The 16,664-nt window shown below is 46.6% G+C and overlaps 1 protein-coding gene across 1 annotated transcript in view; it reads right to left on the minus strand.

The window, feature by feature from the left end:
- CLSTN2 (calsyntenin 2) overlaps positions 1-16,664 on the minus strand; it is a 558,247-nt gene that overhangs the window by 89,877 nt on the left and 451,706 nt on the right. The window contains exon 6 of the mRNA XM_036332393.1: positions 2,638-2,823. Coding sequence (XP_036188286.1) covers positions 2,638-2,823 — 186 coding nt within the window. The remainder of the gene's footprint in view (positions 1-2,637; positions 2,824-16,664) is intronic.

A 16,664-nucleotide genomic window follows, 5' to 3' on the forward strand; every position in this document is an offset into this window, starting at 1 on the left:
GCCGATTTGGCCTCCTAACTCTGTCTTAAATTCATCCAGACTGCCACTGCCCGGGTTCAGAGCTTGTTATCTCTTTCTCAGACTGTGGCAATAACATCCTAATTGGTCTCCCCATTTCCACCCAAATAAAGATTTGCAGAATAAAAAAATGCGTGAATGCTGAGGCTTACGGTGTCATGGCAGTTCCCTGGTTGAGAGACCCCGCGAGAAACTTGCCTACCATGTACCGAAGGCACACAGAGGCTTATCTCCAGCACCTCGGGGTCCCGCAGGGGTCAGAGATGACAACCCAGGCTCCGTTTGAGGAGCCATCAGCCTGCGTCTCCCTTGCTGGCAGAAACCACGGGGCCTGATGAGCTGCCTCGTTCTGAAGGAGATTCTCGCACTAGATGGGCATCTGAGTCCCCCTCATTTGCCTCTGCCCTTTTCCCTGAGCTCCACCTCAGCAGAATTCAAGACCCAGACTCGGAATAGGGCGGCTGGTCTGGCCCTGCCCATCAGACTACTCAGAGCTCCCATCAGTGCAGAGGGTGGCACTATCGGGAAGGTCACCAAAAAGACCTCTCAACAAAGACTCTCTCTGAGCACCAGATAATCTTGCACGCACCTTAGGGAAACTGCTTTCTTGACCGAATTAACCTGCCCTCCTGCAAGGCGAGCTGGCAGCCCAGAGGAGTGAGCTGTGTTAACACCAGATGCAATTTTGTGCTAAAGTTTCTTCCCACAGAAAATCCTTCTCACTCTCCCTATCTCCTCATCTCTCCCAGCAACATTCAAAATCAAATCACAAGTGTGTGCCCTTGGGCCCACCTGGTCTTTAACAAGCTGATTCCATCATCGCCTTGCAACCTGGAGGAGCTTAGGAAATGGCTGTAACCCACAGGGTGGCGCGGGGTCGCGTGGACTCATAATTTGGGTGATCATTTAGGTGCACAGGGAGCGAAATGGGATATTCATTCAAAGTAAGATGTCCCCCGGGGTGGCTTCTCTGTCCGCAGAGTGCGGGAGAGGACTGGAGGCAGTTTTCGGAATATTGCGGGCCCCTTAAATCCATTTCGCAAGGGCTGTTTGGGATGTGGGCGGTGTGGTGATGTCCCTGCTCAGCTACATCATTCTGGAGAAGTCTGTGTTCCCACAGGCCTTCCTTGCCGGCCTGGTGACATAGGAAATGAAACACAGTGATACCCAAGCAGGGTTTATTTCACATTCAGTTCCAAACGTTTCACTTGGCTCTTTGGGCAACCAGCATTTTGATGGCGGGGGTGTGGGGTGTGGTGTGGTGGTGGTGGTGGTGGTGGTGGTGGTGTGTGTGTGTGTGTGTGTGTAAAATAACGTTGATGGGGGGAAATGCTCCAAAGGCAGTAGTGGAGGGACCCCCAGGAGGGGATGGCAGGCTAGACTGTGCTCAGGAGCCCCCATTCCCTTTGTGGAAATGTAGTTGCCCCCAAATACAGGCCTGGTGCAAGACTAAGCTCCCTATAGCACTGCTGCAGAGTCAAAGTGACTTCCTGAGTATTTTTGAAGAGAACAAAGAATAACACATATTCGGGTGGGGATGAATGAAGCCCATCAACACATCAACAATCTCATTCACCATGTCTTCGGGACCATTCCCACCATAACGAGCATCCTCTCATTCCACAGGCTGACTGGACGGGTTCCCATCCTAGCTCCCAAGGCCTGGCCTAGCATCTCGGATTCCGAGCTAAAGAGACTTTCCTTCTGAGAGGCCCACCTTCGCATTCTGGCTCTGTCACTTTCTATCTGTGTGACCTTGAACAAGTCATGTTTCCTCTCTGGGCCTCACATGTTCCATCTTTAAAGTTGGTGAATAACATCCTTCTCACAGTGAGGACGAGAGAAGTAAATACAGTGATGCATGTGAAGAGTCTGGCAGGCTGCATTAAGTAGGGGCTCAATAAAGCTAAGTGTCCCCGTGCCCCCCGCCACCGCTCTCAGCCCTTGTCCTAGTTCCCAGCCTGCTCCTTCCTGTGGCGCCATCTCCCCGCTCACAGAGGCAGGCCCCTCCCCCACACTTGGACACCTTCACTTTGCCCACCCCTTCCCCACCCAAGCCCTTCTTCTCTGATGTGGGCAGCCAGGCCGGGCTTTACCAGCATGCGACCTGAGTAGCCCCACAGAGACCCCAGCTTGGTTGAATGCTTTGTGATTTTATTATTAAAATTCTTCAGGATTTTTTGCATAAGAGTCCCTCATTTTCATTTGCACTGGGCCCTACAAATTATGTAGCTGGTCCAGGGGAGAGGAGCCCACTCCCTCCCCAGGTAACTGACAGCACCCTTCATATTGTCAGGTGCCTCTATAAACCAACAGCGAGAGGAAACCCGTATTTCTCTTCAGGCCCTGCGCTAAGTGCTCTTAAACACATTGTGCCATTAATCTCTGTTTGTCGCCTCCCTTCCCACACAATGGGTAAATGGCGGGGTCAGATCAGGTGTGTCTGATGCCAAAAGCTGTGCCTTCTGACCCTTTAACCACACGAAATAAACTTAATATTCATCCAGGAGTCACAACGAGGTGGGAAGGGCTGACACTCTCATAGTATAATCAGATATGCTTTGTATATATCATTTAAAAGCAATTACTTAAAGAAAACCCCCACAGGGGAAAACCTACCACATAGTTTCTGAAGGGATTTCTCCGAGTAGGTCTCCCGGTCACATCCCTTCCCAATGTAGTTGGTCTGCAGCTCCGTGGTGATCTGGATGGAGGACACGGCTCCATCGCACGTCTCCAGGTGGATGCTGGGGAACAGGGGCACGCTCCCCGAGCCAGGCTGGTACTCGATCCTCTTGGTCCAGTCTGAATAAACAAGGGGAGGAGGAAAGTCAATCGGGTACAGCCAGTTCCGCTAGGACACTTGTTTTCAATACGTGAATTTGTTCCAACACAACTCACATATGAGGGAATCATTCGATGACAGGAATTTCCCATTTGTTTAAGCAAAATTGCCTTGCTGAGACATACTGGGCGACTGCAGGAGACTGCCCAGCTGAAGTGACCATTCAGCAATGTACAACACGTGCACACCTCCAACATCTACCAGCTCCTCGGTTCACCTTGTTAGGAGCTGGACCCACTGCACCTGTGGCTACAACTTTCCATCCCGTTCAGACCACCCTCCTCCCACCCGTTCACAGTACCGCACAAGCCGCAACCCTTCCTATGGCCACCTCCACGAGCAAAGGCCAGGCCTCTTCCAGGCAAAGTGCCGTATTTACTGTAGCACCTATGTTTCTTAGCCATGAAGCCATCCAAGTAAAATCGTGCTAATGTTTTTCCTCTCACTCCTTGTTATGCGTCACTGATGATGTTTTTGAGGGTTGTGCCCCTCACCCATATTCCTCATTTCCCTAGTGTGTCGATTTTTAGGAACGCACATGTCTTGTCATAAACAAACAAAAAATGGTGGTTCACGAATCACGCGAGGTCCTGAGGTGGGGTGCAAGGATTCTTTCCCAAACACTTGGGACTGTGACCCACTTTCATAGGCCTGATGGTCCTCACTGTTTTTTTGGTGGAAAACATAATTTGGGGACCAGAAAGCGTTAGAGAGGAATAAAATCACAATTAAGGTGGCACCACACGAAACACAGCAATCAACCAACATAAACACTAAGAGTGAGTGAACACATGAGCTGACTGAAACAGCAATACCAGCGACTGAAAGTCAGAGCCCATGCAGAGCAACACTCACAGCGACCGGTACCAGTGCTTGCTGACAACAGCGAGCATCCTACGCTCTGCAAGGATGCGCGTCCGAGAGGTCGGTGCGACCCTAAAGCTGACTCGAGGGTAGAAAGAAGAGTGAGTCTGAATCATCCAGAAACATCACTTATGAAATCTATTCATTTATGAATCTCAAATGTTTGTCACATAGAATGTTGCTGGACAGTCCTTTTATTGAAGTAGAAATGAAAATCTATGCAATTGCTTGCCCTGACCCATGAGAAGCCCATAAAGTCCTTGACTCAGAAAGTCAGTCTTCAGTCACCAGGGGGCTCCTCACAAGCTCCCAGTGGGCCACTGGCCACCAGTATGAGCAACACCAGTAGAGTGGAGAGGGCCGGGCTTAGGGGCCAGCCAGATGGCTTTGTTCACAAAGCAACCATTGGTTGGGGGTTTCCAAGTCCCAGGCTCTGCTTGGAGCATCACGGATAGAGCAGTACAGGAGTCCAGAGAGGTCCTGGCCTCATGGAGTTGGGGGAGAGAGGCAGATGATGAAGAAGCTGGGGCTGTCCTAGCAGAGAGGATTAGTGCTATGAAAGGAAAAGCGGTGGCAGAGGGGGCCTCTTTAGATCGAGAGAGTTCCCGTCTGAGCTGAGGCCTGAATGCCAAGGATGCATGTGTAGAGAGCCTCAGAGAAGCATGTGTGAAGCTGACGCAGCTATGATCTCAGCTTGACTCTATCAGGACAGAAAGACCTTGGGCAGGTTAGTGAACATCTCCCAGCCCCAGGCACCTCATTGATAAAATAGGGGCCACTGCGTTGACCCTACAGAGTTGAGTGATGACCAAGTATGACAATGTGAGCCTGGCCTGCAGGAGGGCCCTGACTGATGTTTGAGAGAAGAAAGGAGATGTTTGGTCCATGTGGGGGATGGGTGGGGGAGCATATCTCCCTGCATGGCAACCTCGCCACATGCTCAATAACTGAACCCCCACATTAACCAGCTGCGCTATTTTTCTTTTTTAAAAAATGTATCTTGCCCTAACCAGTTTGGCTCAGTGGATAGAGCGTCGGCCCGAAGACTTAAAAGGTCCTAGGTTCGATTCCAGGCAAGGGCATGAACTTTGGTTGCAGGCACATCCCCAGTAAGAGGTGTGCAGGAGGCAGCTGATCGATGTTTCTCTCTCATCGATGTTTCTAACTCTCTATCCCTCTCCCTTCCTCTCTGTAAAAAATCAATAAAATAAATTTAAAAAATTTAAAAAATGTATATCATTGAAGGTATTACAGATGTTCCCCTCCCCCCTCACCCCACCCCCAATTGAACAAGCTGCTCTTTAAAGGGTTTATGAGAGCACGCCATGAGCAGAGATTGTACACCAGGGGCGTGAGATTCATCTCCAGGGAACTTGCCAAGGGAGGACATTTGGATGAGGATGACTACATGTAAAAGAGGACATACCCAGTTACATGGTTTTCCTCATAGCCTCCAGGAGCTGTGCCTGGACTGGCCCATCACCTTCCTATGGAGCTGCTATAGCCCGTGCTCCAGGGGCTCCAAGTTCAATCTTAAGGACCAACCACTGAAGGATGGACACACACACACCCAGCCTTGTAGTGTCCTATGTATAAAATGTTTCATGCCATCGTGCATTTGATCATGCTCTTCCTTCTGCACGGAGCTTCCTTTCTACCCTCTTCTGTCCTGGCATCTCCACACAACGTATCAGGATTTTTCCACGTCTGGGTAGAAACTCTCCCCTGTGCTCTCTCAGCATCCTCAACAGTAGACTATGACATTAGACTCCAAGCTTCATGGTCATTCTGAATCCCTGTCATGGTGCACAGTACCCGGCACAGAATAGATGCTCCCTAGATAGTGGCAGAAAGTGTTAATGGATCCTATAGGATATCCATTGTGTGCTTGCCTCTCCAGTAACTGGGAACTCTTTAAAGTCAGGCTTTGTGATGTTTATTTTCTATGCTTCCACACCTAGCTCAGAACACAGGAAATATTAGCCACATGAATCTGGGGAGCCCCAGACACCTGACACTAACCGTTGCCATGACAGCCCTTCTTGAACCACAGACAGAACCCATGGCCTGTGCGCAGCCCCTGCCCTCAGTCCTATGGAGCCAGCCATCCCACGGCAGCCATGGCATGCTTGGTTCTCTTTGTTCTCAGCAGAGCAATTGGTTCAGAATTGATGTGGAAGAATTTGCTTCCTAATAACAAGATGTGACAATAAACTTCCCTCCCTCCCTCCTCTTTCCTTGGGTCCTCCCTTCCTTTAGAGGAGCAGATAAAAAAATGGAGAAAGTGTTTCTGTGCACAGGCCTTGGTGTGAGACCTACACCATGTGTCAGAGGTGTCCCACAGTGCCTCCTTCTGGAAGCCTCTTCTGTTGGAGAAGACCAGGAAACCTTGATATCCTCTTTATTCTGTGGGCACTGCAGAGCATCACATCTGCCACTTGCTCTGGTGACCTCATGTGGCTTGCTTTTGAGGGTTTATGAGGAGCAGGCAAAATTGCAAGCAATTGATGAAGCTTTCTGAGTATAGTATCCTTAAGAGAGTGGGGAACTCACACAAACATCATTCATTTCCCAAGAAGGAGTTGGATGGGGGTTAAAAGAGCAAAAGCAAGTCATCAAGGTCAGCCTTGGCCACATGAAATGTCTATCCATGCTTATTTCCTGGAGGGTAGGATAGCTCGATAGCTAAAATGTGCCCTCTGACTTCAGTGTGTGTGGGTTCAAATCTCAGTCATCCCACTTCCTGTGTAACCTCCTTGAGCCTCAGTTTCCTCTTCTGTAAAAGTAGTACCTACCACCCAGGTTGTGGGGGGGATTGGATACAGAGTTGTTTCAGCACCAAACTCAAGGGACATATCCAATAGCTATATTATTGTGCAAATACCATCCTCTCTAATAGAGACAGAATATGCAAATTGACCATCACTTCACGACCAAGATGGTGGCGAACACAGCCAATAAAGAGGGGATATGCAAATCGACAAAGATGGCAGTAGCCTGGATGCTTGCATCGTCGCCATGGCAACAACGTAGGTGTTCTGCCCCACCCTGACCCAGCCGCTCCAGGCCTCTGGGCAGTGAGCGAAGGCGGACGGCAGCTCCGGGCTGGATCGAAGGCAGTGCTGGCAGCCAGGGGAAGGAAGGAAGGCCTATTCTTGCATGAATCTTTGTGCATTGGGCCTCTAGTTTATTCAATAATATTTATTGCAGGAAATAAGAGGACCTACAATTATTAAGCACTGACAAGGTGCTAAGCTCTTTTACATCTATTTTTTCATTTAATCCGCCCAGCAACCAGTGAGTGGGTGTTATCTTAATTGCACAGATATCAAAACCATGGCTGAAAGTTGACATGACTTTGCCCAAGGCCACACAACTCTTTTAAAATAACTCCTCCATAATTCTGAGGATTTTCCAGAATTGAGAACAATGGCAATTTTTACACGTTCATTTTTTGAACATTCAATTTATACTGATATAAAAATGAAAAAGGTGATAATCTCTGAGGTTAGCAAGGAATCAAGAAGGGCTGCCTGTTTCATCACTGCTTGATCCTGAGAGCATTTTGTGTGGGCCCTGTGGCTGCTCTGACACTGAATGCTGGAGATAACTGGCCTCGAGTCTCAACTCCCCCAAATGCAGGTCATGTGACCATTGCAAAGCAGTTGTCATCTCTAGGCCTCCACTGCCTCATCTGTAGATGTGAGATGATTACACCTCCTTGTAGGCTTGTTGTGAGCACTTAAAGCTAAGAGTCCAACACAGAGGTCCTCCTCTTGAAGTTTCATAATAGGAACATTCCATTCCTTGGTTCACAAGCTCCCCATACTTCTCTAAGCTGTCCTGCTTGGAAACAAAATCTTTTCAGTTTATAAAGGGCCTAGAGACTAGTTTACCAATTGTGGTTCAATTTTTTTTTCTTCAGTGAAGAGAAAGGAAGCAGACCACCTATTGTTTTAATAATCAGGTTCAATCACACTGTAAGTGTTCCTGAAAAAGCTAACAGTGGAATGCCTTCAGGAATTAAAATCATTCTCTGTGGATTACAGATTTAGAAACATGGTGATTTTATTATAATTCCCATTAAATTTGGGGAACATGTTTTCTTATTAGGAGAATGTTAACCACTTGGAATTCTCATATATATGCCTGGAGGTGGAAATAAACTAATCTGAGACTTCTGGAAGGCATAGGCTTTGGGGGCTGTTGTAATCCAAGACATTCAGGCCCATTGTTCCAATTCTGCATGAAAGAGAAACACAAGTGTGTCTAAACATTGCTTCTTTCCCTAACTGTGCCCATTCTGGGGCCTCCAGCTCTTCCTGATCTCAGCTTTCAGCAGCTGAAGAAGAATCAGGATTTTAGGAAATTGTTGGATTCCTACAAGGTGAGTGGCTGGACGTTGGAGGCTGGGGAGTAGGAGGGATGGGAAGGGGGCCTCCCTGAATACCGATTGTTCAGGCAGCTGACAGTCTAACCAATCTCTGCAGGCATCAACCACCTGGCATCCTTCAAGACTTTCTCCAAGAGATTTGTGACTTTGCCTTGGGTATCAAGAGACTTCCTCTCCTATAGGGGGAAGCTATGGAGCTACCTTTGCTCAGCAGTAAGCACTCTTATCTCCACTGGCCATCCAGTGCCTCTGAACTGTAGGTGCCTGAGGAAGCAGAGATGGGCTGGAGAGGTAAGCAGAGGTCAGGTGCAGGATGCTAGCTAAGAGGTTTGGATTTCATCTTAGGGCCAGGGAAGACCCATAAATGGGGGTTTAATGAGAGCATGAAGCCTCCAGACTGTGCTTTGGAAAGGTCACTTGGCAGCTGGGGTAGGCCTGGTATTCATTTGCAGAACATCAGAACACTCCTGAGAGCCACCTCCTGAGCCATCCAGGCAGAGGGTCCCCGCTGACAGGGCCACACCATGGGGAATTAGCTTCAATTTAATTACATTGAGGAGTGTTAAGTCTGCAGCTGAACAGACTCAGGTTTGAACCCTGGCTCTCCTTCTTCTTGGTTGTGTGGCCTTGAGTAAATCACCAGACCTCTCTGGTCTTATTTTCTCATCTGCAGAATACAAATCTACCTTGCACTGTTGCTTTGGGAATCGGAGAAAAAATATGCAAAGCACCAGGAACAGAGGCCTGTTGTTACTACTACTATGATCATTTTTATACCATTCTTACATTATTCCAGATTTTTCTCTTCACATTTTCAAAACCGCTGTCTGCAACTGTGAGGTGGGACTTTCAGCTGGAAGGAGGTAGGAGGAGGTGAAGATTCAGAGGCTGGGCATCCAGTCCTGGATCCAAGACTAGCTTCATGCTCAGAAGGACCCCATGGTTGGTCTATGCTCTGCTGTCACTGCCTTAAAATTCTTAATAATTTTAAAACAAGGAACCCCCCACTTTCATTTTGCATTGAGACTCATAAGTAGCTGGTCCTGCCCTTCCCGCTGAGTAACTTGGGCATGTTGCATAACCTCTCTGAGCCTCAGTTTCTATATCTGCAGAATGGGGATATTAAGTAACTACCCTAAAGGGAGGAACTCAGGCTATGCGTCAGACCCAGCTGTGAATCCAGTGATGCTACTTGCTACCAGGTACTTTGGGCCAGTCATTTTCTTCTCCATCCGAGTTTACTCATGCAGACACTGGTGATATTGTCGCCTATTTCAGAGCTGCGGATAGGGTTTATGTCAGATAAAAAACGCAAGCCACTTAGCCCTGGGCCCAACACATTATAAGCACATTATTTTTGAGGAGTAAACCATGTGGTTTTGTCTCCTCCAATTACAAACAATTACACACGGGCACAATTTAAAGAGAACCAAAACACCAACTCTCTGAACTCAATGTACAAATGTAAGGAACCTTCTCTTCCTTTATTCCTGACCCTTTTCCATTGACTATATTTTGTTTTCACAAGAGCATTTCACTACCTTTGAATTCCCATTGAAAGGAGCTATCCTAATTAACTACAACAGTGAAGGAGGAGGGACAGATGTTCTTGTGCACAGAGGTTAAGCCTCAAGGCTGTGCTCAGGCCCCGCCCTTCCTGCAGGGAGGTCAAGATGCCAACCATTCCAACCAGGATTGTAACAGAGACTGGTCCGAAGCCAGATGCCCTCCCCTCCCCCCTACTGCTCTCCCTATCCTCAGAGAGGCAGGTCGGGAAGTTTACAGGAGCAGCACTGGAGTTGATTGCACAAAACCCTTGTGCTCATCTAATGTACAGCAAACCGTGGCTGTCTCAGCCCACAAGGTGGGCTCAGTCACCGCTAGTTCCTCCTGTGGCTGTTCCTCCTTGAACGGGAGGAAAAGTTCCCTCTAGGGATCATGGAGGGGAGAAAGGGGCTCAGCTTGTGGGGCCACCTCTCCCGACCTGACCACCATGAAGCTCTGGGGCTCCAAGCATGAAAGGTTATGCAACATGCCCAAGGTGAGACAGGTGGGGCGCTCCCTTCAGGACCCGCTCCTGAGTTCAGTTCCTCTCTCCTGGGCTGTGCTCTGTGCCGCACACACAGAGGGGATTTCTGCTCATCATACACATAAAACTGAGTGCTGACTTTGAGTCCGTCTAGGTCCCTTAGTGCTCCCGCCTTCTCAGAGCATCCTCTCCCGTCATTCATGGCACCATGCTGGCTTCCAACAATTCATTCATTTCTGTACTTGTTTGTCTGTCCGCAACTCTCCACCCACCCACTTCCTGCGCCCATCAGACGTCCCGCAAGCACAGGGACTGTGTCTGTTTTAGTTGGTTTTACATGTCCACTGCCTGGTACAATTCCAGGAATATAGTGGGTTCTCACTAAATGCCTGGGGGATGAATGACAAGGGTGCTTCGTGAAAGGTGCTGTGTGCAGACTCTGGGGCTCAGGGAACTCCCCTGGCACCCTGCTCTGGCTGGACCTGCTTCTTGTTGCATTTCTTGTGAAATTTCCTGCTCAGTCCTGCCCCTCGGAATTGAAGGTGTTACTGCCAGTCTACGGGGCTATGTTTAAGGGCTGCACGCCGCTTCTCTAGGGCCCCAGAGATCCAAGTTCTGTCCTGCCCCCATGGTTAGACACTGCATCCCAATCCTGGCTGTCCACGTGTTGTGAAGGGGTCATTTCTTCTTCAGGGTTCTCTGATGCCTGTATGAGTGCCTCAGCTCCCCTGTAAGCCTCTAGTGTTAGGTATCATTACTGTGGCCTCCCCTTTTACCCTAGCTTCAAGCTCTCTCCTGGGCAGTTGGGCGCAGCCAATGCTGCCACTGAAGTGAACCCTATGGTGTTCAGAAACCAGGACCCTTGCCCAAAGCTTGGCTGCTGCTTTCTCCCCAACCCTTTCATCCTCTTTAATCCCCTCAGTTCACGTACTTTTCAGTACCCAAACCGAAGCATATCTGGCAGAAATGATGCTGAGAGGTACAGAAACCAGGCGAATTTAAGAGCAGGCCTTCTGAAAGATAATTTCCCCAAAGGGGAAATCATTAACTCAACCAGCCAGGGTACTTTCTCTTGGATTTATAGAAGCTCTTCTCTCCTATGTCCAATAAACATGAGCATTTTCCAGGCAATTTTCTTATCTTGGGACAAATGTGTGATTAGCGAAAGATAAAGTAGCTATTCTTCAAGAATCTTTACTTTTATGGCTTTGAAAAGCATTTACAATGCAAGAGTATAGTTTTTCATGCACACATTTTCAGTCTTTTTGTAAAAATGGTTTATGTATACTTTCCATATTCCAGAAATGTAAATCTCATTAATCTGTAGATCAGTTGTACATGATTGCAAAGCTTACCTTTTTAAAAAAAATAAAAAATAAAAATAGAAGGACCATTATCTAGGTGATAAAGCCTCATTACTGAAACCAAACAACCAACTTGTCTTAAACTGTGGCTGCAAATGAAGTCACATTTACGCTAAATACCGACCTGACTCAACCAGGTTATCAGAAATGAGCCCTCTCAAGAAAAGGCTCCCAAATTAATTTTATGAGGCCAGCATTACCTTGATACCTAAATCAGACAAAAACATAAAAGAAAAAATTTATAGGCCAATATTCCTGAAGAACATAGAGGCGAAAATCCTTGACAAGATATTTGCAAACCAAATTCAGCAATATATTAAAAAAAATCATACATCATAATCAAGTGGGATTTATTCCTGGGATGCAAAGTTGGTTTAATATCCACAAATCAATTAACATGGTATACCACATAAACAACATGAAGGATAAAAATCATATATCTTATCAATAGATATAGAATAAACATTTGACAAAATCCAACAGCCATTCACTATAAAAACTTTCAGTGAAGTGTGGATAGAGGAAACATATCTTCATATAATAAAAGTCATATAAGACATACCTATAGCTAACATCATACTCAAAGTTGAAAAGCTGAAAACGTTTTCTGTAAGATCAGGAACAAGACAAGATGTCCACTTTCATCACTTTTACTCAACATACTATTAAAAGTCCTAGCCACAGGAATCAGACCAATAAATAAATAAATAAATAAATGGCATCCAACTTGGAAAAAAAGAAATAAAACTGCCATTATTTACAGATTACATGATACTATATAGAGAGAACCCTAAAGATACCACCAAAAAATGATTATAACTAATAAAAGAATTTAGTAAAGAAGCAAGATACAAAATTAATATTCAGAAATCAGTTGCATTTTTATGTAACAATATTGAACTAATGAATAATGAAAAAGAAAGCAATACCATTTACAATGCATCAAAAAGAATAACATACTTAGAAATAAATTTTACCAAGGAGGTAAAAGACCTGCACTTGGAAAACTATAAGATATTGAAGAAGAAAAAGTGAAGACACAAATGGAAGGCTATATTGTGCTTATGGATAAGAGTAATTAACATAATTAAATGTCCATCGTCAATATTACCCAAAGCAATCTACAGATTCAATGCAATCCCTATCAAATGGCAATAGCATTTTTCAAAGAACTAGAACAAATAACCCTAAAATTTATATGGAACCACAAAGGATCCAGAATCACCAAAGCAATCTTGAGAAAGAAGACAAAGTTGAAGGTGTCACACTACCTAATATCAAACTATATTACAAAGCCATAGTAATCAAAACAGCATGGGACTGCCATAAAAACTGACACAGATCAATGAACAAAATAGAAAGCTCAGAAATAAACCCATGCCTGTATGGTAAATTAATCAATGACAAAGGAGGAAAGATTATACAATGGGGTAAATAAAAACAGTCTCTTCAGTAAATGGTGTTGGGAAAACTGGACAGATACATGCAAGAAAATGAAACTAAATCACTTTCTTACACCAAACAAAAATAAATTTAACTGGATTAAAGCTTTAAATGTAAGACCTGAAACCACAAAATTCCTAGGCAGTATTTGACATAGCTCTTAGCAATATTTTGGGGGGATATGTCTCCTCAGGCAAGGGAAGTTAAAGACAAAAATAAACAAATGGAACTACATCAAATTAAAAAGTTTTTGCACAGCAAAGGAAACCATAAACACACACAAAAAAGACAACCTACTAATTGGGAGAAGATATTTGTCAGTGATATATCTGATAAATGGGTTAAAATCCAAAATATATAAAAAACTCATACAACTCAACACCTAACCAACAAACGAACAGAAGAAAAAATGAGCAGGAATAGACATTTTCCAAAGAGGACATGTAAATGGCCAATAGACTTATAAAAAGATGCTCATTGTCACTAATCATCAGGGAAATGCAAATTAAAGCCACAATGAGGTCTTACCTCACACCCATCGGAATGGTTATCATCAAAAAATCAACAACAGTGTTGGAAAGGAAGTGGAGAAAAGGGAACCCTCACACACTGTTGGTGGAATTGCAAATGGCCCAGCCACTGTGGAAAACAGTATGGAGGTTCCTCAAAAAATTAAAAATAGAACTATCATATGACCCAGCATTTGGATAAATACTAGGTATTTATCCAAAGAAATCCAAAACACTAATTTGAAAAGATATATGCACGGCTATGTTCATTGCATCTTTACTTACAATGTCAAGATATGAAAGCCACCTAAGTGTACATGGATAGACGAATGGACAAAGAAGATGCTGTACACACATACAATGGCATATTACTCAGCCATAAAAATGAATGAAATCTTACCATTTGCAACAACATGGATAAACCCAGAGGTTATTAGGTTAAATGAAATAAGTCAGACAGAGGAAGACAAATGAAGACCATATGACAAATACCATATGGGAAAGCTAAAACACAGATGAAGAAATAAAACAAACAAATTCACTGATACAAAGAACAAGTTAATGGTCGCCAGATGGGAGGGGGTTTGGAGGAATGGGTGTTACAGGTGAAAGGGATTAAGAAGTACAAATGTCAGTTTTAAAAACAATCATGAAAATGTAAAGTATAGCATAGGAAATATAGTCAATAAACTGTAATTACTATGTGTGGTGTTGGATGGGTACTAGACTTGTAGGGGTGACCACTTTTTAAGTTATATAAGTGTCTAATCACTATGTTGTACACCTGGAACTAATATAATATTGTATGTTAACTGTAATTGGAAAATAAATTAATAAAAAAGTAAAGAAGTGAGTCCTCTCTCAGTGTACTAGCTTCCAGGGGCCCCAGACAGGTGCCCTGCATTTGCCTACAGTGAGATTGGGCAGCTGCTGGCCCCATAGGCCTCCCTGAGCCTTCACCTCTGCTGGAGCCCGCTTGCTCACGCCTGCTGCATCCAGGGCAAAGCCTTGCTCTGTCTGGCCTGACCAGCGGACACCAGTCTCCCAGCCAAGGACCCCACATTGGGAGAAGGTATTTGTCTGAAGGCAGTCGGGCCTCAGGCTGGCTGGGCTCCATGGAGAGGCAGGCAGAAGGCCACCCCCCACCCACTCAGGCCCGCCTTGCCACCTTTGGTGAAGCCAGGTTGTTATGCCCACAGCCCTACAGAATCTCTCTGGAAAGTTCTGTCTACTTCATGCACTGTCTGCACTGGAAATCTCACCACATCAGTCATAAAAACAGACAAGGAGACAAAAGACAAACGTTAAGTCCATTTACCTCTGATCAAGGGACACACACCGATTCCTGGAAGGTGCCGCTCTCCCGTGGATATTTCTCCCTGCCCTTTCCCATTGTGGCCTCCTCCGCACCCCTCAGTGCACCTGGTGCAGTGCACTGACGCCCTCAGATCTCAGCTTCAGTGCCACACCCTTTGGGAAAGTTTTCTACAGGGTCAGGCGCCCCTGCTCTCTGCTCTTGCAGCTCCTGGGTTGCCTGCCTGGTCACTGCCCTGACTTCCGGTCCTGGAATGAGTGGTTCACCTGCTTGCCCTCATCCGGGACTCCTTTCCACCTGGCACAGATGAACTGCAGAGGTAAGTTCCTTGAATTGAATGCAGCTTTGAGAGCCTCTCTGCTGAGCCGTGAGCACAGCTATCCGGCCCAGTCGTTAGAGTGGGATCAATGCTCCAAGCCCCTGTACTGGCATTTTACGGCTCGTAATACACTCAACCTTGGGAATCCAGGGCTCCCTGGCAGACCTGAGCTGCCTCATCACTGTCCAGTCTGTCCTTCTACCCACCAGGAGCCATTTGGAGAGAGAAGTGTTGTGGAGATCCATGTGGGGAGACGGAGGTAGTGTCCTGCCCACTTTAACTGAGGGCGAGTGCAGCAAGGAGAGCTGGGTGGCCTGCTGTGGGTCACATTCATCACTAGAACCCGTGTCTGGGGTGTGCAGGTGGTGATATTGGTTTCTAAGCTGACACCACCCAGTCATGCAGAGAGCAGGGAGAAAACCTCCATTTAAGGACGCTTCGCTGGGCCTCTTACACGTGTTATCAATTTGCCTGAGGAAAGAGGTGGTAGGAGGGCCATTTCACTAAGGAGACAACTGAGGCTGAGAAGTCCAACCTGCTCAAAGGCACGCAGCCAGCACATGGCACTGAAAGGCTGGCCTGACTCCTAAACTGACTTTAGTATCTTCAACTTCTTCTCCTTCAGTTCCCTCACTGGCAGCACTGAGCTATTCCTTGCATGATGGAACCTGAGTTTGAACCCTGATCTTTCCGGCTTTAGAGCAAGCCCTCTGAAGCCCTATCCTTTGCTGACTCCCTGCAGGGATAAACTCTACCTGGCTGCAAATATTTGCAAGAACTGTCAGTGGAAGAGGCAGTAGGCTGACCACATGAGGCTCAGGGGCAGACCCAGGTCCACAGAGAGGTAGGGTAGAGAGTGGGGTTCTGAGTCAGCAGACCTGATACCAGCTGTGGTTCTACCTCTCGCCATGTGTGTCCATAAGCAAGCCCCAACCCCTTCCTGGTCCCCAAAGAGGGAAGAAGCCCGAGGGATGGCTATTCTATCCTGAATGAAAGCTGGTCCCAGTTGTGGCTTGTGGGGCAGAGTGACACCCCCAACCACACCTCTCTCTCGAGGCTGCCCTGCTGTGCAGTGACACATTTTCTTCATAACACGAGGGAAGGATTCTAACCGAAGAATTTTCCTCAAAATGGCTTTCCTCCAATGGTCTCAAAAGATGGCCGGTGTGTGTCCTCCTTTGCCTTGAGATGCATTGCAGGTGAAAGGGCAGGAGCTCCATGTCTGCAGACGGACAAGAGTGGGGTTGCTGCTGCCCCTGCATATTACCAGCTGTGTGGCAAGAGTCTTAACCTCAGTGTTCTCATCTGCAAAGTGGGGAAATAACCACTTTCAGGTGTGGTGAACAGTAAACGAGAGCGTGCATACAACACCCTCAGACGGGGCCTGGCAAACAGTGAAAACTGTCAGTGGTGACTACGCTGTGCTTGAGTACCGTTTGGGGTGAGCAGTCCACCCACACATCCTCCTCAGGGTTGAGATGATCTGAGCCCAGGGCTCACACCGGAGCCACGGGGGCAGGTGGAAGCAGGCTGGAGCTTGGGCGCTTTTATCCAGCAGCTCTTTA

The sequence above is a fragment of the Myotis myotis genome, unplaced genomic scaffold (genome assembly GCF_014108235.1).
Source record: "Myotis myotis isolate mMyoMyo1 unplaced genomic scaffold, mMyoMyo1.p scaffold_m19_p_13, whole genome shotgun sequence".
Taxonomy (NCBI): domain Eukaryota; kingdom Metazoa; phylum Chordata; class Mammalia; order Chiroptera; family Vespertilionidae; genus Myotis; species Myotis myotis.